The sequence below is a fragment of the Natrix helvetica genome, assembly GCF_964273705.1.
Source record: "Natrix helvetica genome assembly, chromosome: Z".
NCBI lineage: Eukaryota > Metazoa > Chordata > Lepidosauria > Squamata > Natricidae > Natrix > Natrix helvetica.
In genome coordinates, this window is record NC_138554.1 from 128,695,004 (window position 1) to 128,722,685 (window position 27,682).

At 41.4% G+C, this 27,682-nt stretch overlaps 1 protein-coding gene across 6 annotated transcripts in view; it reads left to right on the forward strand.

Moving 5' to 3' along the window:
- The window catches only part of DIP2C (disco interacting protein 2 homolog C), a 366,720-nt gene that overhangs the window by 238,443 nt on the left and 100,595 nt on the right, over positions 1-27,682 (forward strand). For 3 of the 6 annotated variants that reach the window (XM_081932268.1, XM_081932270.1, XM_081932272.1), the window contains 3 exons: positions 11,452-11,577; positions 12,802-13,011; positions 26,961-27,116. In XM_081932268.1, the coding sequence (XP_081788394.1) occupies positions 11,452-11,577; positions 12,802-13,011; positions 26,961-27,116 (492 nt within the window). The remainder of the gene's footprint in view (positions 1-11,451; positions 11,578-12,801; positions 13,012-26,960; positions 27,117-27,682) is intronic. The other 3 variants (XM_081932269.1, XM_081932271.1, XM_081932273.1) reach the window with 1 other exon arrangement.

Genomic DNA, 27,682 nt, shown 5'->3' on the forward strand with positions numbered 1-27,682 from the left:
TTTTAAAATGTAATAATACCATTAAAAACATCCACAATGCGTAAAACTCATTGTCAGTGGACAAGGAGGACGCCAGTCTTGTCAGTCAAGGAATTCTGGTTGGCAGGTTCAGGAGAAAGTGATTGTCTACTGTGGCTCCTGCCTTATGGAACATCTTACTCCTGAGAAAGGTTGGCTCCCACGCTTCTGTGCTTCCTCAGGATCTTAAGCCAGCCAGATGGCCAGGGGCCCTGATTAACGAGGCAGCATCATATTGAGATGGTTGTGGAATTAAAAGGCAACCCCCCCCCCCCCTGTTCCCTCTCTTCTCTTCTCTTAACTATATCTTGGTTAGGATTTCTACTTTTACTCTTTGAAAGACATTTGTTTGTTAGGTTTTAAAGTTCTAATGCCTGAAGTCGCCCAGAGACATTTGCAATGAGATGGGGGCGGGGCGCGCGGGGGGGGGGAGCAAATTAAATTCAGCAAACAGACAAAATAGCATGTCTAATCTGAGGAAGATTTAAAGCAACCATTTTAGGTTCCTGAAAGTTAGAAATGTTAAAAATAAATTGGCAAGGGCCTGTGTTAAAGAAAATAAATAGCTATAGTTTTTTTAAAAAAAAATCAGCTCTAGGGGGTTTTGTAGTCTGCAAATCTAAGCATGATTACTAAGAAGTAAAATTCAGTTTTAGTTACAATGCAACAAATCATGTCACTCTTCTTTAATAAAAATAATGCACAAAACATATATGCACAGTACGGTTGTTAGGAATTGCTGATGTCTATTTGATTAGCAGCATAAATATGGAAGAGGCAACATAATGATGGGGCTGCAGAGACAGGGACCTTAAATGGGCCTTCAGTGCTTAAAAAAGCTAAACATTAACGACTTGATTTCGGAGGGGGAGCCGGACCTTGCAGGGATAACGGAGACCTGGCTGGGCCACGAGGGAGGTCTCCCCCTTGTGGAAATGTGCCCGCCAGGCTACCGTGCATTCCATCAGCCACGGGCCCAGGGTAGGGGTGGCGGGGTAGCGGTTATCATAAGGGAAGGCCTTGAGCCAAGAGAGGCCCAGGGAGACAGTTGGGCTTGCTGATTGTATACCTGGCTCCTCGCTATGCATCAGCGGCCCTGCCCGAGCTCCTCGAGTTGATCGCTGAGATGGCGGTTGAGACCCCCAGGCTGCTAGTCATAGGGGACTTTAACCTGCCATCGGTAGGGGAAACATCCGAGGCGGCTCGGGAGTTCATGGCTTCCATGACAGCCATGGACCTGACCCAGGTAATTCAGGGCCCCACACACGAGGGAGGTCACACACTGGACCTTATTTTTGTCTCTGGCCAGTGGAGGAGTGATCTGGGAGTAGGGGATTTAGTTATTACACCCCTGTCATGGTCAGATCACTCAGTTCTCCGGCTCGACTTTCCAACCGCTACTCCCCATCGCGGGGAGGCGGAACCGGAATGTCCTAGATGGTTCCGCCCCAGGCGCTTGATGGAACCTGATAGGTTCCAGACGGAGCTTGGGCCATTCCCTGTAGTCCTGACCCGCACCCGGATGGAGGACCTAGTGGCTGCATGGAATAGTGCGGCCGCCGGGGCCTTGGACCGGGTTGCGCCTTTGCGGCCTCTCTTGCGGCATCGAACCACCCAGGCCCCTTGGTTCACCGAGGAGCTGGGGGTGATGAAGCGCCGCAACAGACGCCTAGAGAGCAGATGGAGATCGTCACGCTCCGAGTCTGACCGAGCACAGGTGAGAGCCTATTTACGGACTTATCTTGTGGCATTAAGAGTGGCCAAACGACAATATTGTGCCACTCTTATTGCGTCCGCAGATAACCGCCCTGCCGCCCTGTTTAGGGTGACCCGCTCCCTCCTCTCACAGAGGCCGCGGGAAGCCCCCTTGCAGGGTAGAGCAGAGGAATTTGGGGAATATCTGCAGGACAAAATTGCTCAGATTCGCAGCGAGTGGGTCTCCGTTAGCGGTCTAGAAGAGACGTCAGAGGTGGGTCTTGAGGTACCATCCTGGGAGGAGTTTGACTCTGTTATTTCCGACGATATGGACAGGTTACGTGGACGACTGCGAGCCACCACATGTTTACTGGACCCGTGTCCCTCCTGGCTTGTACTGGCATCCTGGGAGGTCACACAAGGCTGGCTCCAGGAACTAGTGAACGCTTCACTGAGAGAGGGGTTCTTGCCGGCTGTCTTGAAAGAGGCGGTGGTGAGGCCCCTACTAAAGAAGCCTTCTCTGGACCCAGCTGAGTTAGCTAATTACCGTCCCGTCTCCAACCTTCCCTTTTTGGCGAAGGTTGTAGAGAGTGTGGTGGCGCAACAGTTCCCACGGCACTTGGAGGAAATTGATTATCTGGACCCGCGCCAGTCCGGCTTCCGGCCCGGTCACAGCACGGAGACAGCTTTGGTCGCACTGGTGGATGATCTCTGGAGGGCCAGAGATGGGGGTTGTTCTTCCATCTTGGTCCTATTAGATCTCTCGGCGGCTTTCGATGCCATCGACCATGGTATCCTACTGCGTCTCCTGGAGGGGTTGGGGGTGAGGGGCACCGTTCTGCGTTGGTTCTCCTCCTACCTCTCCGGTCGGGCGCAATGTGTGTTGACAGGGGGGCAGAGGTCGAGCCTGAGGCCGCTCACCTGCGGGGTGGCGCAGGGGTCGGTCCTCTCGCCTCTCCTGTTCAACACATACATGAAGCCGCTGGGCGAGATCATTCGTGGGTTCGGGGTAGATTACCACCTGTACGCTGATGACACTCAGCTGTACATCTCTACCCCGGACCACCCCAACAATGTCGTCGAAGTGATGTCCCGATGTCTGAAAGCTGTACGGATCTGGATGGGAAATAACAGACTCAAGCTCAACCCGTCCAAGACGGAGTGGCTGTGGCTACCGGCACCACGGTTCAACCAGCTGATTCCATCACTGGCCATTGGGGGCGAACATCTGGCCCCCGTGGATCGGGCACGCAATTTGGGCGTCCTCCTGGATGCCCGGCTGTCAATGGACGACCATGTGACAGCCGTGGCAAGGGGGGTGTTTCACCAGGTTCGCCTGGTGCGCCAATTGCGTCCCCTATTGGACCGGAACGCCCTTTGCACAGTCACCCATGCGCTTGTGACGTCCCGACTGGACTACTGTAATGCTCTCTACATGGGGCTCCCCTTGAGATGCACCCGAAGGCTGCAGCTGGTTCAGAATGCGGCCGCGCGGACAATTGTGGGAGCCACTAGATACTCCCACGTAACACCTCTGCTGCGCGGGCTGCACTGGCTACCTGTGGCTTTCCGGGTGCGTTTCAAGGTGTTGGTTATCATCTTTAAAGCGGTCCATGGCACAGGACCTAGCTATTTGCGGGATCGTATCCTACCCCATACATCCCTTCGGCCGATTCGCTCTCACAGAGAGGGACTCCTCCGGGTGCCGTCCACGAGGCAATGCCAGCGGGCGACACCCAAGAGTAGGGCCTTCTCTGTGATGGGCCCGACCCTCTGGAATGACCTCCCCCCCGGATATCAGAACTACCACCGACCTCCACTCCTTCCGTAAGAAGCTTAAAACCCACCTGTTCAATTTAGCCGGCCTGGCCTAATACCAATTTTAGTCCCTCAAGTCTGTATTTTTAAATTTTTAGGGGTATGTTTTTTAGTTGATTTTAACTTTTATTATTCTGTACAGTTAAATTTAGGTTTAAATTTAGGTTTAATTCGCTTTTAATTTGCTTTTATAAATTTAATAAACTCAAACTCAAACTTAAGGGAATATATTAAGGGTATTTATCTTTTGTATCTGTTTTTAATGAGATGCCGGTACACCGCCCCGAGTCCCTTCGGGGAGAGGGGGCGGTCTATAAATTTTGAAAAATAAATAAATAAACCACATTATGGGCCCCTCTAAGGCTGGCTCATGCCCATAGAAAAGCTGGGCATTTGCTTAAGGTAGCATGATGGGGAGAGATGGAAGAAGCTTTTGGTAAGTGGAAGCAACCAGCTTCACTGTATTCTGACTAGAGCAACCAGTAAATGGCAACCAAGAGATACAGACCGTCTAAGTTCCTGGAATTCTCTAGCATTTTTGAATTTGGCTTGGTCTAGCACAGTGATGGCGAACTTTTTCGGCAATCAGTGCCCAAACCAGAGTGTGCATGCATGCATGCACGCCAGAGCACTGGAACCCCAAAGACCAGCTGACTGGCACATGCATGCCTGTATTGGGGGCATTTTTCTGGCTGCTTTCAGGTCCCGGCACCTGCAAAGACCAGCTAGAAACCAAAAGAGCAGCTGGCGACAGTGCGTGTGCCCACAGAGAGGGCTCTGTGTGCCATAGGTTCGCCATCACTGCTCTAGAATGCTCACAGTTTGGAACTATGGTTAAGTCCATGTGTTTTGAAATTAAGGAGTTTTCATGTTTTCTAATTGCTAGATAATGGAGCTGGGGTAGTGTTGGCTCATTTAGGTATAGCTGGTGAGGAAGTGTTTTGGTTTTGATCACTGGTTTTGAGAGGGAAATGTCTTCCATAGACTGTGGGGGAAGGGGGGGATTCGCATGCAACCTAGAACTCTTCCATGGCCACGGAGGCTGGGGCCGAGGAGGAGGAGGAGGAGGAGGAGGAGGAGATGGGACCGACAGGAAGATGTCACAACTTCTCTGGCCCCAGTTGAGGAGGATGAGGCAGTCTCGAGTCTCTCAGGCATAGAAAGAGTGGCCAGTGAAGAAGAAGAGAGGGCACAGGATGACTGAGCTAGGGGGGAGGAGACAGAAAGGACAAGCATCAGAAGAGCTCCGGAGAAAAAAAACTGCCTACCCCGCCTGATTCCCAAGCACGGAGAATGAACAGGAGGCAGGATCAGTGCAGGACGACCCAGTGACTTGGGAAGAGGGCGACCCACCCCTCCTAACCAAGCTCACCTGGGGAATAGGATTTAAGAAGACTCTGTGGGGAGGGACATTTGTCGGGAACAGGTATTGCATTCTTCCAACCACACTTATGATTACAGAGATCTTGCAATCTTGTTTTGCCTTGCTTTGCTTTACCTTGCCTTTTTTCGCTGCAGCCCCAACGAACTTTCCGAGCGACGAGGACGCCCCGTGATCAGGTTCTGATCCCAGGACTGCTGCTCCTCTGGATAAATAGCAGCCAAGAACTATTGGAAGCATGTGTGTGTGCTCTGCTCTTGAATTTGCAGCGCACTGTGGGGATTTTGGGGGAAGTTTGAACTAATAAAAGGGAATTAAAAGCCTTCAGTTCAACTGTGTCGCTTCCCAGCCTGGGTCATCACAATCCTGCACATGCACAGATGAACCTTTGCTCACTCACTTCTTGCACGGACCAGTTCCTAACAGGCCACGGACCGGTACCGTCCTCAAGGAAGAGGCTGGGAACCTCTGTCTTGAACCATGAACCCCTTTTCGTGATTCTCAGGGTTACTTTAGTATGTACTTGTGCATGTTCTTACGCAGGTTCTGTGGTGGAAAACCAAGTTTTTACTTTGGTGATGGAGCACTTGGTTAGGTTGGGTAGTTCTACTACAATGTTCTACTTTCTTGTATTATTAAGATATGGGGAAACTGCTTTGGATTCCACTGGTCTGTCTCAGACACTCTTTCCTTTATGAAGATTGTTTTAATTAAAATAATTAAATCAAGAACTGACATCCTGCAAAGCAAAGGACTGGATTTCAGCCCCCATTTTTACTGAAGAGATGTCTTGCCTCTTCTATCATGGCAGCCATTTTGTGAATGTGCCCTCCACATAACTCCCAATGGGATCGCAGCCTAAAAGGGTGCCTTGGGGTAGACTTTGTTTAAAGTAGAAAACAGTCTCTAAGGAAAAGAATATAAACCCAATGATAGTAATTTCCAACTTACGGTTTAGAGAGAGAGATCACCAAAAGTGCTATGATTTTTTTAAAATTCTTATAGGATGATAGTTAAGGCCAAGAAAAACATCTTAGATTTATTTTGTGGTTAAGCACCATAGTTTTTATTTTTGGCTTTAAACTTGGATTAAGTTGCTTGGCTTCAAAAACATTCTTTTGAATAGATTCAGTTGGTCTCCTTCATTTGTTTGTTTGTTTTATTGATAAATAATGAGCTCAAGGTCTTGGCTTGCAAACTTATCTAGCTTTAGGCTTCTTTAGAGCTAGACATAAAAGAGATACATAAAAATAAAGAAAAGAAAGGTATTCAGAATTACGCCTCGCTGATTTCACCGGAGCTCGTTTCTAGTAAAATATCTTTATTTACTGTAGGCAGTTGTTCCTTTATAATCAGTGATAAAGATGGAAAAACACATTTTTTAAAAAAAGACAAAGCTTTTTGAATTTGTATTTGTGTGCCCAAAACTAAGCTGTGCATCTGTATTAACATTAATTTTGAAATGTAATTTCTCTATATTCTCTTCATTTGCCTGCCTGTTCTAATGAAAAAAAAATTCAAATGAAGTTTTGGAATATTCAGTAGGTGAAAGGACTATTCAAACATTCTCTATTCTAATTCTAAGTCATTGTTATTTGTTACTTTAATTATGCAGAAATTTTACAAAGATATTAAATAAATGTGGGCACCCCATACTTATTCACAGGTTGCTCAAAGGATAAGATAGCTGATGATATTGGGGAATGTTCCTGAAAGATTTAGCTTCATAAGGAAGGATTCACAGTTCCATCCAAAACAATTACAGGTCTTAACACAAAAGTGGCCAGTTTAGATTCCATCCAATACTCACACATGAAACCCTTTGTACAACACAAGTGAAAAAAAATCCAGAATAACCTCTTTAATCAAGACCTCTCTTTAGTCAATATTGCTGGATGAAAATGAAGAATGGACTTGACTGAACATGAGTTAGAGCTGCTATTAAGGTTTACCTCATGGCAGTTAGAATGGCTAATTGTCAATATTCCACTGCTCTTACTGTATCCACAGAATGCCACTCAAGGACCCTGTTTAGGGTCACCCGAACTCTCTTTGGAAAGGGTAACCCAGAAATCCACCTACTTGGTCATTCAGATAAATTTTCCAGGAGGATAAAATCACTCAGTTTTGTTCCCATTGGATGCCATATGTGACGCAAGTCCTATGGAGATGCCCAGGGAGCAGATTTACCCAGTTAACTGGAAACAGTTTGTCTCTGTTGGCCCTGAGGAAATGGAGAAGCTTGTGGAATACAAAGGCTTCTATCTGTGAATTAGATCCAAAGCCCTCCTGGCTCGTTAAAAACTCTCAGAAGGTTATGGTAAATTCATTCCTTTTCAAAAGGTGTTTTCTCGAGTTTTTCTGAAGAAGCACATGTATGCTTTCTAATCAAGAAGCCATTCTGGACAACATTCATCCAGACTACCCTTGAAAAATATCCGGAACCTTCAGCTAGTGCAAAATGCAGTCATACAAGTGTTCCCTCCCAAAAAAAAGTATATGTAGCACCTATGCTTCAGGCACTGCATTGGGCTCCAGGGCCTCTGGATCCAATTATTCAAGACGTTGGTTATGACCTATAAAGGCCCGTATGGCATAGGGACAAGCTACCTATGGAACCAGGTTCATCCCATCACATTGGCCCATCCCACCAGATTCCGGAGGGAAGATGTGTTGTGGACCCTGTCAGTTAAAATTTTTTGACTGGGTTTAGGAGGAGAGTGTTTCCTACCATTGCCCCCACCCTATGGAATATTCTGCCTCTGGAGGTGGGACCCCACTCTTCTTATTTCCAATACATGGCTTTGCCACCTGGCCTCGAGATGCCCAAGAAACACATGGCCATGAGATTGGTGCCTGCCATGAGAGCTCTCTCTTTGCCGTTGTCAACCAATTTTCAGCAGGGTTACATTTGCCTCATTAATAAATATTATAATATTTTTAAATTTTTCAAGTCCAAATTTTAATTCAAACATTTTAATTTTGTATATACTGTTTTATATTTCAGTGTTTTTTTTCTACACTGCCAGGGTATCTTTGAGAGAAATAGGGTGCTTAGAAAAACAAACATTTTTATTGCCTTAGCAAGAAATGATGGCGAGGATTGTCTTATAATACCTTAGGATGGCTGGATCCAGAAATGGCTTTGACACTCTCTCCTTTAAATCCAGAGGTATTACTCCTTGATTCCCCTAAGATTGTACTGACCATCTCCACATCCATGCTTTTATGCGTTTTTTGGATGCTTTTATTAGTTAAGAGAGACAAAGTTCTAATCTGCAAGTGTTGGAGTTCATCCCATCGACAATCCTATCACTTTCCTTAGGCATTACAAGCTTGAAGGAATCCAGATGGTGATCACAGGAGGATGCTACCTTGTCATCTATTGAAAGTCTATCCTTCTGACATCCAATCTGGAGATAATATGAGGTTTTGTCCTGAAAATGCTTAGTTAATTGCTCATAAATATTCTGAAACATCAAGAAGATTTGGTCACTCTAAACATGCTGGCCTGCATTCTCCAGATGCAGTAAGTACACAGTGGTGCGTATTGGCTCCACCACTCTTAATGCTTTGGAAAAGGCCCAAAGGTGGACTCTATTTGTCCAACCCTAACCCTGTATCTGTGTACCCTTTTTACATCCATTTTTCTCATCTCTAACCCTGCAAATCTACTTTTAGTAGAGTAGCTTCTTCTAGTATCTTCTAGATACCCTTCTCAAGTGTCCTACTCCTAGATTTATTCTCTTTTTGGCTCCTAGAGATCCAGTTCCTGTGTTCTTCCACCCCAAGAGATCAGCATCTCTTTTTGCCTCTTATGCAGAAAAGGAGATATTCAGGCAGCCAGCCAATCTTCCCATTCCTTAATTTTTGCCACTTTGACCCCTTCTCCTTAACTAACCTGAGTTCCTTGTTCTTTTCAGTCCCTGTCCTGTTCCGTCTGCACTATAATGATTCTCCTGTAAATAATTTCTTCTACTTCCCTCTCATAATTCTTGTTATTCTTTTTTCTTTGAATATTCAGTTTAATCTAACGTTTCTTTGCAATCCATTTTGTTTCACCTCAGTTGTGTCCTTCACTGCTATCAGTTAGCCTCTTTCTTCCCAGACTAGATAAGGCTCAAGGCATTGGGGAGGTGGTCAAGCCTTGTCTTCTTGTATACACAAGTACACTACTTCAACCCTCCCTCTTTCTCCCCACCCCCACTGGGTAGGTTGCTGCCCAATAATTATCCATTCACTCCTTCACATACTCTTCTTCTTGGACTGCTCTCAAGCTTGCTGTGCAAGACTCCTACTCTTCCTCTACTTTAAGCAAATTACAGCTGGAGTCTGGAGTCCATTGCCAACCAGACACAGAAAGACCAACAGGGTTCTTTCTCCAGGCAGAGTCCAGAGTCATCCTTCACATTCATAAGGCACCCAAGGAGGCTGATGGCAGCATCCATTAGGACAGGTAAATGTTTATGCTTCTAAAAGATAGAACAATTTTGTGTGTACAGTATAACATCAGTGAAAAAATCAGGTTATAAAATTATACTGTTTTCCTTCCTTTTTTCTTTGCTTTGCTTTTCCTTTCCTTCCCACACAGACACACATATTTCTCAGAATATCCATTAATTTCATACATGAATACATTCCATGCCAAATTTTATAGCACAGGTAGGTCTTTTCTGATATTCTTCTATTGTTTGCCTTGGTGCTTTTGTAAAACAGCCTTAAAGGTGGAACACCATGCTTTCTATACTTACTCTTTTCCATTTGTATTGAGTGGGAGGTAAATTTATATAGTACAAACTAGCATGACCATACTGGCAAACTTTATGCCTTCAATACATGATAAACTTTCATTTTGGGAAAAACCTCATCTTTAATTTCAATCTAATAATGGAAGAAAAGAATTATGAATAAAGAATAGCAAACCCATCTAATGCAGGCAATTAAAAATTTCTGCTTTGGTCAAAAATTAATTAAGAAAAATTAAGTCTAAACTTCAGAAATATAATCTAAACTTATATAGAAAAAGGTTTTGCTTTATGAGGGCAAAGTGAGAGAGTGACTTAAACTTTGTAAATTTTTTAGAATTAGGATGGATTTTCTATTGGTTTGACAAATGTAATTAAAATAAAAGTCCAATGCATTGTTTTTATAAAGTAGGTTTGAAAATGGGATGAATAAGTTATTGTTTAAAGCTTGTAAAATATTTTGAAATAAAATTTGGAAAGTATTTATATTCAAGAGGACGAGGAAAGAGAAACTTTGACCTTCAATTTTTCTTTATTCTTATATGTATAATGCTCAAGTAATTCTTATAATTTGCAAAATATTATTGAAAGTGTGTGTGCGTGTATGTATGTGGAAAGCAAATTGAAAATGTTGTTATAATTAATTGGTGTTGGTTATAAAGATGAAAGTTTTGAAGAAATGTTTAGAATCTTAAAATGAATATAACAGAGTTTTCCCTTTAAGGTTAAAGTATTTGAAAGAATATGATTTTTATTAATGTGGTTGATGATATTTAGAAAGATTAATCAGTCTAAATAGAAATATATTATCATTTTCCACAACAGGGGAAAAATAAATTTAGTTAAGATTGCAATGTAAACTGTTTTTAACAAATATATTTTATTTGATCTTGTATCTATTGGGATATTGCTTCTGTTTTTTAAACTTGAAATAAAAAAAACACATAGAATTTAGTTGGAAGCTTAATAATTGTGTAGTTAGTGTCTTGTGTGGCTTGTAATAATTATAGGTAATGCAGAAAGTTGAAGTTATAAATGTATTAGAAATTTACTGTTTTGGAAAGAGTCAGAAGTCAACACCTTTTTTAATCTCCTTTTTTAAAATCTTCATTGTACTTTATGCTATAATAAATCTTGATAGAACTTTCATTAAAAAAAAGTTAAGTCTAAACTATATACAGTCTCAAAGTTTTTAAAAACAATAGTTTTGTTTAAACAATGCTGCATGGTCGTATGGGGATCATTGGAATTGTTTTGTAGCCCATCTGAACTATACATCTGGAAAACATCAAAAGAAAAAGCGACATAATAATGTTCTTTAAATGAACCTACAATATTGAAATTATTTCTGTGCTCTGCCATGTTGTCTTGACTTTCCTCATCATTTGTTTAGATATATACTAATATAGACTGTCTTAAAGTATTAAGAATTAAAAGCAACCTAGAGAATATCCCAAACAGCAAACTGTATTAAGACTAAAAAAGATTTTAATTAGCTGGAATAATCCAAATGCAGATCCTGCGGAAATGGTTGCCCTAAAATAACTTTTTCCCCCCTATTGTTACTTCCAAGTCATTGTATTTTGGATTTCAGCTTTTGTTCTTCTAGAATAATGTAGAGTTGTGCTTGGCTTGACTGGAGAGGATAGCTTGCTGCTTTTTCCCCAGAAAAATTTCGGCAGAATTGATTCCGTGTCTCTAAGGAATTTACAACATTAATTCTCTCCTAGAAACTACCTGTGTTTGTGACCTCTTGTTGGAGTTCCAAGCTGATATTTAGATTTTTGATTCTAGATGTCCATACAGAAGCAGTCCAAGCAGCACTGGCAAAACATAAAGAACGGAAGATGGCAGTACCTATGCCATCCAAGAGACGTTCACTGGTGGTGCAAACATCAATGGATGCCTATACCCCTCCAGGTAAGGACCTGTACTAAGGATGTTATGATTGGATATTTGAGCACTCGTAACAGTAAATAGGTGTGGATGAATATGTAAAGTAAGAATCCCACCATGTATTGGTTACAATAAAACTGTCTGATCCATCTCTTTTTTCACATTTGATGCATCTAATATTATGTTATTAACGGCTTTTCTTGAGCAGCAAGTCTCAACTGATTATAGTAGGACAGACTTGTTTGCCAATAGCATTATAGCAGGCTGGATGGATTTGGACTGGAAACCATTTTGCGGTAGGGAGTCTTTGTGTTTTTAGCTAATTTCCAAGATATTTAGGTAGGCTACAATTCTTTAAAAAGCAAAATAGCTTTACAAGTTATTTGAAGTTTATTATGCTTTTCATTTCATTAAAAAAAACTGAAATCACATCTCTTCATTACTGCATGGTGATCTGATGAGTTCTGAGGGCTACAAAAATGAATATGCTGTATATAATGTTTTTTATAATGTTTTTATTCTGTCTGTACACCGCCCCGAGTCCCCTAGGGGAGAGGGAGCGGTTAACAAATCCAATTAAAGCAATTAAAGAATGCAAGATATGGATTTTCTCCATTCCTTTACTGAAGTTGATACATATTGTCTCCCTATTCTAGGCCCATATTCCTCTTACTTTACAAGTATGTTGAGATTTTCTCTGAAATAACCATAAGGAATATGAAGAGATTTTTGTAGAGTGTTGTTTCTGTTGCTTTGTGATATTCACTTAATTCTGCGATATTAAACAAAGTGCACTTAGTTCAAGATTTTGAGTTCCCACTGTGGCCAAACTAGATATTCTTGTGCTGTAGCTTTTATAGCATCTGGTGTTTATTGCATGCTGTTACTAATGTTAGAGAATTGCTACTTTGGGAATGGAAATGCTTTTAGAATAAAGCAATGATTCGGATTAAATTGTGAATAGTACAAACAACATTACCTGTTTTTGATATAACTTCTAAATCAAGATATCTAGAGAACACCAGGTTGGAGAAAATTATTGTAATGACTCAGTTCTGTTGCATGGCTACATCAGTATATTTGAACTTATGCCAACTACTTTAACCCTAGCTCAACAGAAAATGGTGCCTAAATTGCTTTGCAAATTTCTTGGACACCGCTGCAATTTAAACTGAACTCTTTGGCTTTGGGTCAGTGTCTGAATACTGCAACATAAAATCTTAGTCATGCATTTGTCTACCATGCTAGATACATCCTCTGGCTCTGAAGATGAAGGTTCTGTGCAGGGCGATTCCCAGGGAACACCAACCTCAAGCCAAGGGAGTATAAATATGGAGCACTGGATCAGCCAAGCCATCCATGGCTCAACCACCTCTACCACTTCTTCATCCTCAACCCAAAGTGGTGGCAGTGGGGCTGCACATAGGCTAGCTGATGTTATGTCACAAACTCATATAGGTATGTATGGGAAACCCCCCCCCCTTTTTTTTTTTTTTAAATATATAGTTCTTATCTGTTAATGAATTATATTTTTAGGTATTATTTCACAAATATTTCAAAACACAAAGTAATTTTGAAGGAAAAACATCCCACTGGGAGAAACGTCATAAATGCCTTTTCAAGGACACTCAGCAGACATACATCAGTGCCAGATGTGTTAAAATATTCTTTTTTTTAAGGTTGTCTCCCTTTCCTTTAACTTTGGAACACTATTTAGACCAGAAATTCTTTGTTTCCTCCCCCACCCATCTTTTAAAACAATAGTTCTCTGATACTATTAATTGAAGGCCATGTTCTTTCAAAAAAACCAGCAATGAGTGGAAGAGTTCCTTTCTTAAGGCAAAACTTTATTATGCAGTATTAAAGATTTTTTAAATACGAAATTGGCTAAATCAAATATTTAATGACATGTTTGTTTGGGGAGGGTACATGTTCTATCAAATGCATGAAATTATTAAATGTTCTAATCAAGACAGTTTCATGAGTTAAAGAACCATAACAAAATATAGCTCTAAATTACAAGGCACATATTCCTACAGTTTGAAAATTTGTAACTAAAGAGAATTATGGGTTAGCATGACAGATTAAAGCCAACTAGTTTTTACATTTCTTAATTGGATCATAACTAGATATTTAGAGATTACCTTCTCCGTTTGATGGCATGATGAGAAGATACCTATTAATGAAAGGCTTATGAGTAAATCAGTACGTTGGAAGAGAACACAAATGCACGAATTGAAATAAGAACTCTTTAAACAGAATAAACCTCTTGTTCTCAAAGTATGGATTGATAATAATATTAAGGGAGTGTAACTCATGTTGACTACTGCTTGCAAAATAGGAGTTTGAGGAAAACTAACCAGTCAGTAATGCATGGATAAGCTAGAACACTTCATTCATGCTTTAAAGTAAAATAAGACATCAGTGTGTTGTCTCTACAACATTAATCAGGAATAATAATGTACTATTAATGACAAAAATGTGCAAATGTTCATGTTTCCTTTAAAGAAATACATTTTATAGGTTACCCTTCCAGTGGGAAGTGCCTCATTTTGAAAGTACTAATTGTGATCAATATGAATGTTTAAAAGAAAGCACTCGCCACCTCTGCCTGCGAAGAGGAAGCTTCCAATCTGAACACAAGGGGAATCTAACCTTCTAAACCCCATGTGAAACATTGTTCACTTCTTCAGATAATATATTATCCCCAACAGGAAGTCTTGGGAGGTTGAGTGGAGACCATAATGTAAAATATGAACAGGACCTGGAGTGCCAATAATTTTGTGCAAGGTTATTGAGACCTTTAATGTCATGTTTCTTTCTTGCATTGTGGTGCACCCATCCTAAGAGATGGTCAATGCCTGAACAGAAATAACTTGCTACTGATGGTAACTTTACTATTGGAACGCCTTTCATGTGAAGAAAAGCACTTATAACAGATTACTTGTTACCTGCCAATCCCTTATTGGTAAGTTAGAAGTTAAGGTGGAAGTCAGTGACTTGTTAAAGAATCATTATAAGGAAGAAGCACTCACACTAAAGAACTACGAGCTAGCTCATTGAAGATAGAAATGAAAAGACAAGTATTATTAGACTCTGTTTGATCATAGACATTGGTTTTATTTGACTTAGTGAAGAAATTGTGAACTATCATTCTCTGGGATTTTCCCCTGAGTTAAACTATGTCTTCCATAAATACCATTTAAATTCAATACGTTCATTCAAGGAAATTCTTAAATTACAATTATAGCATGCAGTTATTCATCCCTGAACCTTTGTTAAATTGGGGAAGCCCCTTCCACCATCTTTCTTTTGGTCACTGTTAAATTCTTCATGGACTACAGAGAGACCTATTCAGTAACTATTCAGCATTTGTTCAGAAACAAACAGTTACATCACAACTTGAATGCATAATTTATCAGAAAGAAAGCATTGCTATGATTCTGTAGGTTTTTATTTTTGTAAAACAAAGGCAGATGGCACAATGGTCCAGTGGTTAAGACACTTGAGCTGGTCAACTGGAAAGCCAACTGTCCAGATTTGACACTCAAGCATCGTGCCATAGGATGAGCTCCTGTTACTTGCACCAGCTACTGCCAACCTAGCAGTATGAAGGCTGCAAATGCAAGTAGATAAATAGGTATTGCTTTTGTAGGAAAGATTACTATGTTCTGTATTTTCATGCGGGCTGCGTGATGGAAACATCTCAAACAATGCAGGCTCCCTCCACTGAGAATCTGAGATGACCACCACCTCCTTGAATTGGTCACAACTGGACAGAGGAAATCTTTAAACTTTGAAACAAAGGCATTGCTAAACTTTAAGATTTATAACATTATGTTTAGTGGTATATTATAAGAATACAGGAGTTCTAATTACTTTATGGCTTGGTTTTCACATTACTCTTAAGTAATGTGCATAACTTGCTTAATGTGGAGTATGAATCCACTCATTGTGATAAATAAGCCATAGCTAGTTGCTATGTGTGAATGTGCCCAATTACACTCCATTATTAAGCAGACCATTGCTTAGAAGAACCCAGTCTTTAGAAATTCATGGATAAGCAAGAAATAAACCCAGAAATATTCTTTTAATTTTGGTTTTCTATTTTCTACCGTCCACATAACTTCAGAATACAGTATTGCAGTATTGCAGCTTCCTATAAGCATATTTTTATCATATTACCCCATTTATGCTCTCCAACTTGTTTTCTACTAGCATATCATTTAATTCTGAGTGACACCTAATTTATAGATATTGATCTAGCTGTTAGAAATCATGATGGAATTGGTATACAGTATATTGCTGATAGCTTAGAGGAGAATGTGATTTAGTTAAGAAAAGGGAGACCAAATAATGATCATTATTTTAATGAAGGTGGTGATTTTTTTTGGTAATTGATAGACATTTAAAGTAAAATACAGAAAATGGCAATATTAGCAGAAGAAAATTCTTACTGTTCAAAGCTAATATTTGTATTAATGAGCTAGTTATATTAAAAAAGCTAAATTTGGATTAAGAAGAATTCTTCGTTTTGCAGCTAGAATCAAAAGGAGGAAATTCCAGTCCATAGCAGTGCCCTTTTTTTTTATAAGGAAAAGCTAATTATAGAGTATTCTGTCCAGAATTTCAAAGTATAATCTGAATTGGCAAGATACAGCATACATTTTAATTGACTCAGAAAGTTGTCCTTTTCAAAATGGCAAGATGCATAACAATCTTTATTGAAGTTCAAAACTTTTGTCATATGAGACTAAGCCATTTTATTTAACACTAATAAAATTACTTTTTTTATTACTTAGGCTTCTAAAATAAATTGTGGAATGTGTGCACCATTGTTCACAGGTTAATGTCCATGTGATATTCGTTTATTAGATTACCATTATCCAACATTTCTTTGAGAAAGGACAGAGTAATGCGTATATTTCTCATATACACAAAACGTCTACCACAGGGAAACAAGTAATTAGCCTAAGGTTGTTCTTGGGCTTTGTGAAAGAGCAGGGTTATTCATTCTGGATTTAATTACTTAACAAGGTGCCTTTCAGATGTCCTGATTTTCAATATTCATATCCGAACAGAACTGGAATTAGGAAAATTGCAATATTTTGAGATTCAGCACGTCTGAGTGAATGAAGACTGTTATTTTCCCCATCCAAATTGATCCCAAATGTATAGACTCAGACACTTCTTAGAATAAAAGAGCTGAAGCCCACATGTCTAAATGGTATATAGGTTGGAGGAGACTGGTCTGCTTGCTTTTAAAAAGGAAAAGAGCTCTACTCTCATAGTCAGCTTCTAGAGAGAATTTAGCTTTTCTCCTGAATTTTTCATCAGATCAAAGAAAATAGGAAAATACCCACAATTTCATATATAATTTGTTTTTCATGTAACTCAACTCCCCCCGCCCCCGCCGTTAGAGTTTTATTGTAAAACCAAAATTTCCAACTGCCTCTGCAGTTTTATATTTTTTATATTTCTTAATTAAACTAGGAGTTGAAATAACTTGACCCATGGATGCACACAAGATAGTAAGTCATACTGGAAGACTTAATAAATAACTCTTGTATTGTAGTTTCTGTATCCAGCTGCGTGGCATGGATCTTAGCCACGTTTGCAGTTGCTGGCCAGCTGATGCTTCCTACTTTGTTCATTATATTAAAGGATGAAACCATTGCCAGATAGTGTAGGGAGGCTGCAACCACTGTACAGACACAATAAAGCTAACCCTTCTGAAGGGCTGTTAATTTGCAGCCACACCATTTCCCCCGGAAACTTTATAGCTGTTTCCCCAAAACCTTGCCCTTTGTCCCAAGTTCAGGGATCATACAGAAATAAGTTGCTCAGATCAAGCTTTGGATGCAAATTGTGGTTTAAGGCATCGTGACTGTGGCCTGGGTTTAGATACTAAATTAAATTAGACACCAAATTAAATTATGTTCTGTTGTATGAACTATTACAGGAGCATGAATCAATTTAGTAACAACATATGGAAATTAAAATACGTTTAAAATGTAGTCTTAAAGTGCAACATATTAATTGCCCTTAGGAAACTGTACTTGGCTGATGCTATATTGCATGGATAATGGGCATGGGATGCTATGAGAGCCAGAGCCTAGAGGACAGATCCTTACAGGGGAAGGCATCTTCGTTGGCCTTGAAAGATCTTGCTTCCCAAGTTTCTGATTGTGAGACCTTGTTTCTGAATCTGGGCTCATAGGATGATGTGACGTCATTGCCAGTGTATACAGTTCTGGGAGACTTTAGTCTGTCATTTCTGGATTTGACCTCAGAAGCTGCACAAAAGTTCATGACCATGAACTTATCTCAGATAATCATAGGCCTGACTCAGGACACTCATAATTTCTTTTGGAGCAATGGCAATTGAACATTATCCCTATCATGGTCAGATCATGCCCTGACATCCTTGAAACCCTCCTATGTCACCCCTCTCCACAGGGAGTATTCCACCCCCGAGAGACTCAAATGGGGTCCAGATAGAAGTGGGAGATATCACAGGGGTTTTGCTGTATGGCCTGTTGAAGCCTTAGCAACTGGAATCAAAGAGTGGCCAAGTGCAGCCTCTCAGAATAGTATCTGAGCAGCCCCTCTTGAGCCATCATTCCCATTGGTCCCTGTCATTCATAGAGGAATTATGACTTCTAAAAAGAGTTGATAAATAAACAAATGACACCTTTGCCTGCACTTGTGGATAATCTATGTAAAATATGTAGTGCAACTTCTTTATAGCTAAATGAATATTCCTTATATTGAAATGAAGATCCTTGTCCCCCACGGCTGATGAAATGCTCCAGGATGGAAAGGACCTTGGGGCAGGGGCTCAGAGAGTGAAATTCCTCACTGCAAGAGGGGGCATTTCAGGGATCTTTAACGGAAGCCTCATCTTGCCATCCTGTCCATCATTAAAAATAAAACTCTCCTGCCACTTGTCAGGATAGCTTCGGTCCAGTCTCCCTACTCCCCTGTTTACGGACAGCGGTGTAGAAGGTGGAATGTTTGGGGTCTTTAGAGGATTCTGAATGAAACCAATTCCTTCCAGTCAGGTTTCAGTCGCAGTTATGTGACAGAAACAGCACCGGTTGCACTTGTGGACGATCTATGGCAAGGACGCAATGACGGTGTGCATCCAACCCTTGATCTCCTTGACTTTTCAATGGCTTTCAATACCGTTATGTCATCTGGGACTGATGGAATGTTTAGAGGATTCTGGATTCTTTCCAGTCAGGTTTTCTGCTGCAGTTATTCCACAGAAACACCCAGTGGTGAATTAACCATTAAGCAAGTGCTTAGGGCAACAGGCCCAAATAAGGGACTGCAAAGTTGAGAAAGAAAGAAAAAACCTGTACAATATACAGTATGTACAAAGGAGGGGCACCGAGATTTGTCAGTGAGCCTTAATCCGCCACTGGGAACACCTTTGCCTGCACTTGTGGATGATATATGGCAAAGATATAATTCTTTATAGCTACATGAACATTACTTATATTGAAATGAAGATCCTTGTCCCCCACGGCTGATGAAATGCTCCAGGATGGAAAGGACCTTGGAGGGTCGCAGCGAGTGTAATTCCTCTCTCAAAGAGGGCAGATTTCAGGCATCTTTTGTGGAAGCCTCAGTTTGCCACCCTGTCCATCATTAAAAATAAAACTCTCCTCCCACTTGTCAGGATAGCTTCGGTCCAGTCTCCCTCCTTCCCATTTTATGGACAGCGGTGTAGAAGGTGGAATGTTTGGGGTCTTTAGAGGATTCTGGATGAAACCGATTCCTTCCAGCCAGGTTTCAGTCCGAGTTATGTGACAGAAACAGCACTGGTTGCACTTGTGGATGATCTATGGCAAAGATATAATTCTTTATAGATAAATGAATATTCCTTATATTGAAATGAAGATGCTTGTCCCTCAAGGCTGATGAAATGCTCCATGATGGAAAGGACCTTTGGGGGGGGGGCTCAGAGAGTGAAATTCGTCACTGCAAGAGGGGGCATTTTAGGGATCTTTTACGGAAGCCTCAGCTTGCCATCCTGTCCCACATTTAAAAGGAAAATGTTTCCTCCCACTTGTCAGATAGCTTCGGTCCAGTCTCCCTCCTTTCCTTTTTATGGACCATAGTGTATAAGGTACAATGTTTGGGAACTTCAGAGGTTTCTGGATGAAACTGATTCCGTCCAATCAGGTTTCATTTGCAGTTATGTGACTGTCAGAAGGAGCAATTTTGGATGATCTATGGCAAAGACAGGATGACGCTGTGCATCCATCCCTGATTTACTTGACTTTTCAGTGGCTTTCAATGCCATTAACCATGGTGTTATTCTCGGTCGGCTGCAGTATTTGGGGCTGGGCAGCCCAGAACTGTCCCTGTTTGAATTCTTTCTCCCAGGCCAGTCCTAATTAGTGTTAATAGGGAGTGAGTGGTTCAGCCCACAGACACTCCTTGGTGCCATTCCACAGGGCTTGAGATACTCTTCTACACCTTCAGCACATTTGCATCCAGCTCCCTGGCAAAATCATTTGCCACCCCCATGGATTGAGGATGCCAATAAAAGCCAATTTACATCAATAGTTCTGATAATTTGTTGGTACTGCTGGACTTTTGAGAGAGCCTGGAGCTTATGGGGGTCCTGATGGGGCCCAATGTCAGCTTCAGATCACAGCCTCTACCAAGGAATGAGGTGCAATGAGCTATGCGACAGAAGTAGCATTGGTGGCACTTGTGGATGATCTATGGGAAAGCTAGGATGACAGTGAGCATCCATCCTTCATCTCCTTGACTTCTCAATGGCTTTCAATACTATCAGCCATGGTACCCCTTTTTGGCCACCTGTTGAGACCACTCCTGGGTGGCATGGTCTTGCGCGGGTTTGACTCCTTCCTCCAAGGCCAGTCCTAATGAGTGTTAATAGGGAATGAGAGGTTCAGTCCACATGTGCTCCTTTTTGCTGGAGGTTGTGGAGATCTGGATAGGGCACAGAAAAACTGAACCCAGGTAAGACTTGATGTCTGATCTCACTGAGAAAACATGCTAATGAGAGTCAACAAATAGGCATCACTTCAGTGGAAGGTAGCCTCCAGGATTGCAATGGTCACAAGGACCCAGTCATGGTTATGTGACAGAAGGAGCCCTGAATGCACTTGTGGATGATCTATGGCAAGTACACGATGACGTTGTACATCCATCCCTCATCTCCTTGACTTGACTTTGGGCCATCTGTTGAATTTGAGCTGGAATGTGGGCTGGGCTAGAGTGAATGTCTGTAGCCCCTTCCTCCCCCCAGTTTGTTCTGCACCTGGTGGGCCAGTGAGAAAAAACAGTCCAAGGCAGAAGACAATGTGAAGGTTGGGGGTTAACAAGAGGAGGGAGACCTTGGTGCCGAGAGCTTGAGCTGTAGCACTCTGTGGGGCTTTCTCCCTCACCTGTCTTCCCCAGGATGCCTGGCAGAAGAATAAGAATGGCTGGGGAGGATGTCAGAGCCTTTGGCTCTATGGGGAGAGAGATCAGGGCAAAGGAGGATAATCACCTTGGAGAACATGGGGCAGAATAACACATTGCATGGATAATGGGCATGGGATGCTATGAGAGCCAGAGCCTAGAGGACAGATCCTTACAGGGGAAGGCATCTTCGTTGGCCTTGAAACATCTTGCTTCCCAAGTTTCTGATTGTGAGACCTTGTTTCTGAATCTGGGCTCATAGGATGATGTGACGTCATCGCCAGTGTATACAGTTCTGGGAGACTTCACCTCAGAAGCTGCATAAAAGTTCATGACCATGGACCTATCTCAGATAATCATAGGCCTGACTCAGGACAGTGGTCACACACCAGACATAATTTCCTGTTGGAGCAATGGTGATTGAACACTATCCCTTTCATGGTCAGATCATGCCTTGATATCCTTGAGACCGACCCTCCTATGTCACCCCTCTCCATAGGGAGTATTCCACCCCACAAAGACTAATGAACCCAAATGGGTTCCAAATGGAAGTGAGAGATATCACAGGGATTTTGCTGTATGGCCTTGTTGAAGCCTTGGTAACTACCTGGAATCAAAGAGTAGCTAAGGATTTGCACAGGATTCTGCCTGTGCAGCCTCTCGAGTATCATTCCTGACAGTCCCTGTCATTCATAGAGGAATTATGAGTTCTAAAAAGGGTTAATAAATGCCTGGGACAGTGTTGGAAGAAAATGAGGAATGGACATGACTTAGAGCCTATTTAGGATGGCAAGAATGGCAAAACAGCATTATTTCTCTGCCTTTATGGTATCTGCAGTATCACCCAGAAACCTTGTTCTGGACCATTTGGTCCCTTCTTGAACAGGAGGGCTCTTCAGGGCCATGCAGAGGATTTTCTTCAATACCTAACGGACAAATCACTCAGATTCATTCTAGTTGGAACCCATGCCTGGTATTTAAAATGCCTGGGGAAAGGACTTGCTTGGTCATTTGGGAACAGTTCAATCCTGTTGGATTTGGTTCTCAACACTGTCAAGTGCAACCATCTATAAATTAGATCCTTGTCCCTCCTGGTTAGTGAAAACTTCCAGGACAACGACTAGAAGGTCAGTCCGGGCAGGAATGAGACCCACTTCTCACTGCAAGAGAGCACATTCCCAAATCTTTTTAAGGAGAACTTGGTGTGGCCCCTCCTTAAATAAACATCACTGGATCCCACCTATCTGGACAATGTCTGTCCAGTCTATATACAAGGTGAAATATTTTCGAAGATCCTGGATGAAATGGATTCCTTCCAGTTATGTTTCAGATCCAGTTATGTGACAGAAACAGCACTGGCTGCACTTGTGGATGATCTATGGCCAGGGCAGGATGATGGTGAACATCCATCCTCGCTCTCCTTGACTTCTCAGTGGCTTTTGATACCATCAACTATGGTATCATTTGGGGTGGTCATTTGTTGAATTTGGGCTGGACAGGATGATCTTATGCAGGTTCGACTTCTTTCTCCAAGGCGAGTCCTAGTGAGTGTTAATAGGGAATGAGAGGTTCAGTCTCCTTTTTGCCTGGAGATATCTGGAAGCTTCAGTGAGTGCACAATTCAGGTATATGGGAATTTCATGGGATCCAATTTATATCACTGCCTGCAAACTTGCATTAGCACAATTGACAGAAGTAGCACTGGTTGTACTTGTGGATGATCTATGGCAATGGCAGGTTGATGGTGTACATCCATCCTTGTTCTCCAGGAGCCCTTAATACCATCAACCATTATATTTTTGGGATCAGCTATAGGACCTGTGGCTGAGTGGTACAGTTTGGCCCCTTTACCCAAGACCGATCCCAATCGGTGTTGATTGGGAAGGAGAAAGATCAGTGGCATGCCATAGGGCTTGGCTCTCTCCACTCTTTTTTAACATCTACATGAAGCCCGGTGAGATAGATCTTCATACAGAAAATAGCATGCATCATAATTCTGATGATACTCAACTTTGTATCTCCATCCCTAGTAATCTTACTGCTGGCCTTTCATAGTGACTGGTGGCTTGGATGGGGGGACAACAGGCTTTGGCTGAACCCTCATAAGACTAAATGACTCTGAGTGCAACTGTGGACCCAGTTCACAGCTTTGGGGTCCTTTTAGACTCACAAGTCCTGCTCCAAAGAGCAGATGGCAGTTGTGGCTAAGAGAACCTTTGCACAGCTTCAGGTTGTGCATCTCTGGCAGAGTTTCCTGGATCAGGAGTGGACTCTGCACTCAGGTTGTCACACAGCTGAAAAAAGCAATTTCAGAAGCAAGGTCTCACTACCAGAAACTTGGTGGCATGGCCAGAAGAAATTTTTGAACATAACTGCCACCAATCCTCCTTTCCCCTGCAGCTTGGTTACGCCAAACCCTAAACCCCACCTGGACTGATTTCTGAGAGGGGAACTTCAACCTCTTGGATCACCAGGTCTCAGAACTGCATGCCAGATCAGCTTGTTCCTCCCTAATATGAATGCAAATAACAAAGCCTTATGATTCGCCAACCTGGTGTTCAGCAGCAGCAACTGAATATCCACTCCTCCGGGACTGCTGTCTAGAGTCTGGCCCTGAGCTGAGAGAGCAGGATTATGCCAATGGTCTTAAGCAGTAGTGGAGTTTTCTGCAACAACTTTCCCTTTGGCTCCCATCTATATCCCATTTATACTAAAATTACTATTTAAAAAATGAAGTAAAAACTTTATTCTGAGTGTGTCCTGAAACTAAAGCATAACTGCTGTTAATTGGCACTAAAGTTTGAATTTCAATAGGTTGAAGCATTTTTTTCTCCTGGAAGTTTTGGATGCCAAGTGGAAACAGCTTCGCGGAGAGGGCGCGACTGATAAATTGAATCAAATTGAATCAAATAAGTAGAGCTTCATTTATCTCAGTGCCTTCTTAAAGATATATTACCTTTTTATGTGCAATTTTTGCTTGCAGATTGATAAAGGTGAGGGCTAGATACCACAACCTTCAAAAGAATGTTATCTTTCTTGCAGACTTTGTGTCAAGCAAGCTAAATAACAACAAGTGTTAACCAAAAAGCGACTCTTCCCCCAAACCTGGACGCTTCTTCCTAATGTAACAGATCCTCTTGTGGTCTTCCTACAGTTTTGCCAAGTTGCAAAATCCCATTTTCTTCTAGTGTGTGTTCTCTGTTTATGTAGATGAACCAGAAAAAAACTGCAAAGAGTAGGTGGCTGTTGCTTAACCCTGTTGAATCTATCAAACGTCCTTTGAAATTTATTTCTGCTTCCCCTTAAGGTGGCTTAGAAATAAAATCAATTGTAGAAACAATTAACTACTTTTGAGAGAGAAGGCTTTGTCCTTTCCCACTAGACTTCTCTCAGGTGGTTTTCTGTGCCATCAGCAATCCTGGTAAACGAAGAGCTTGCCGTGATTAGGTTACCCCCAAGATGGTTTTCATGTAATGATTTTACTACTTGGAGTGCTTGTCATCTTAAAGCTTCAGATGACAAAATAGATACTCCATTTACCAAAGCTGCTCCTTGATTAAGCTCAATAACAATTATTCCTAATGGTTTCAGCTTGGTGTTGGCGCACAACACCAATCTCTTCTTGAAGGATGGTGCTTCTGAAGCTTTTGAACAGAAAATTCGTTAGAAGCGGAGATTGGTTACTCTCCTGCACAATAACTTCTCTTCACTATAATGTGTGATTTTTACAAGAAGGAGTATGTAAAAATTGGCACAACAGTACAAATGGAAGAGTAGCCCGAAAACAAAAATAAATGTCAAAAGCATGTTGAGCTACTGTACAGAAAGCTGTGAAAGGAAAGATTAAATTGAGGATTGTCTGCTGATGTCAGAATGCTGGCTATTGATTCAGCGTTGCAAATGGAAGATGTATAGTGGGAAAGAACGGATGTAGGAACTGTGTCTGGAAATGGAGAAGTAGCAAATTGCTATGTTTCTAATCAATTTATGATGGGTCACTCACCTTATGGATAATTTTAACAAGATTTTCGTATTGATCCAGGGCTTAATGCCATTAAAAAAAAAACCACACAAACCCTTTAAAAAAGTATAGTATAGAGCTTAGCTCTTTCTACATCCATGTGGAAATAGCCTCCAGTGATTTATATTTCTTCCCACTTATGTGTACTTGGGTGGTGCAGCGGTTAAGACAATAGGCTTGGCTGCTAGAAAAAAGAAGAATGTTATGGAGAGTCAATTGCCATGCAGTTGGATGGGGTCCCATTACTCGCCCCAGCTCCTGCCAACCTTAGCAGTTTGAAAGCATACAAATGCTAGCAGCTAAATAGGTACCACTTCAGTGGGAAAATTTACTGGGTTCTTCATTTTCATGCTGGTTACATGATGGTGGAAGCATTTCTCAAACAATGCAGCCTCCCTTGATTGAGAATCTGACATGAACATGACCCCCTTCAGTTGGTCACAACCTTATAAGATTGAATGGCTCCAAGGGCAATGGATCCAGTTCACAACTTTGGGAACAGACACTAGGCTTGTCTGCTGGAAAGTGGACTCAGTTCACAACTTCGGGGTTCTTTTGGACTCACAATTCCTTTTCAAAAGAACAGACGGCAGTCGTGGCTAGGAGAACCTTTGCATAGCTTCAAGTTGTGCATCCCTGGCAGAGTTTCCTGGCTCAGGAGTAGGCTCTACATTCAGGTTGCTACCCTGGAAGTAGCAGTTTCAGAAGCAAGGTTTCACTATCGGACACTTGGTGGCATTCCCAAATGATAACTGACACTACCCGTCCCGTCCCCTTCAGCCTTGGGCCACTCACCTTTTGGATAATTTTAACAAGAATTTCATATTGACCCAGTGCTTCATGCCATTTTTTAAAACACAAACTCTTAAAAATAGCTGAGCTTAGCATAGAGCTCTTTCCATATCTATTTGGAAACAACCTCTAGTGATTTATATTTGTTTTCTCTGTCTCTCTCTCTCTCTCACACACACACACATACATACACACACACACAGGCAGTACAACAGTTAAGATACTAGGCTTGTCTGCTGGAAAGCTGGCCACCATGTTCAAGACCCAACACTGATCAATTAAGGATTGATCAGTGTTGGGTCTTAAGGACAAAGAAGAAGCTTAATATTTTTTGATATGGGACCTACTTTAACAATGGTTAGACAATAGAAACAGAAGTTAGAAATGTGAGGACATAAAAAGGATAAATGTTAAAATGGAGATTTGTTAAAGTAGATTAGTTAAATATTATAGTTATTATAGTATTAATGTTATTGTGACGAATACTATTATATTTTAATTATGATTGCCTAAAAACAATTGTACCCAGACAACACAGTTTGATGGAAATTGAATTTTCATATGTTATATAAATAAAATAAATAAAACATGGGGGGGGGGCAGGCACCACATCAGTGGGAACGTTTACTCTGTTCCTTATTTTCTTGCTGGCTACAGAGTCTCTCAGACAACACAGGCAGAGAATCAGGGATGAGCTCCGCTCCCTTGAGTTGGTTATGACTGGACATGGGAAACCCTTAAACCCTTTTAACTATGTGTACTTAAGTATGCAGCATGATCTTAGGTGCTAATTTTCAGAATGGGGAAATAAGAATTGTGAATGTTCCATGTGCCTTGGTATATAGTCGTGCCAGTCACGTGACCACGGACCACAGCATCTATGGACAATACTGGCTTCTTCAGCTAGAAAACGCGAAAGAAGCTCCATCCCCTAGAGTCAAACACAACTTGGCAGGGAAACCTTTTCCTTCTTTCAACATAAAATTTCGTGGATTAATGGAATCAAAGCTCATCAATTATAAAACTGAATGAAAGGAGCTATTTTTAAATTGGTGGCTTTCATGGAAGGAATTGTACAGTCCTAAAATACTATTCAAAAATTCCTGGATAAATTAATTGGAGACATTAACTTTTTTCCTTTTTTCAGAAAATCATTCTGCCCCTCCAGATGTTACCACTTACACCTCCGAACACTCAATACAAGTAGAGAGACCACAAGGTTCAACATCAAGAGCGGCTCCAAAATATGGAAATGCTGAACTTATGGAAACTGGTGATGGTATGTCTAGTAAAAGGGAAGAAGGTAGGCATAGACACCAGAAAGGAAAGTTTGGCCAGATAGATAGTGTAGCAGAGGTATTCCTGCTCATTTATATGTACAAGAAAAGGGAAATAATTAATTGGTGTTTAAAAAGTTTTAATTAGCAAGAATTTAAACTTCTGCATGACTGAAGACTAGAAAAGTAAGATCCTGAAGACAAGAAAAAGTAAGATTGAGGTGTTTTGTATCTGTGTAGGTTCAAGTAGGATAACTGGTAGCTCCAGAAGTATCCAGAAGGATGAGCCATGGAAGTAAAGTATTAAAATTCGACATGATATAACAAGTCTTGCTTGTTCTAAGCCTATTTGAAGTGACATTTTTCTTTAAGAGTTGGGAGTTCTCCTGGCCATTTTGCTTGAGATGGGCATTCATCCATCTGTTTCTTTAATCACAGTGAAGTTTAACTACAGGATTCTTCCCGACTTGTGACTTTTTATTTACCAGCTTGGACAGAGATTTTTCAGGGCTATCAAGATGCTTCCTGTATACTATTATTTAATTTGATTTTTAAACTTTGAATTCAGATTGGTATGCTTTTGTTCTCTACC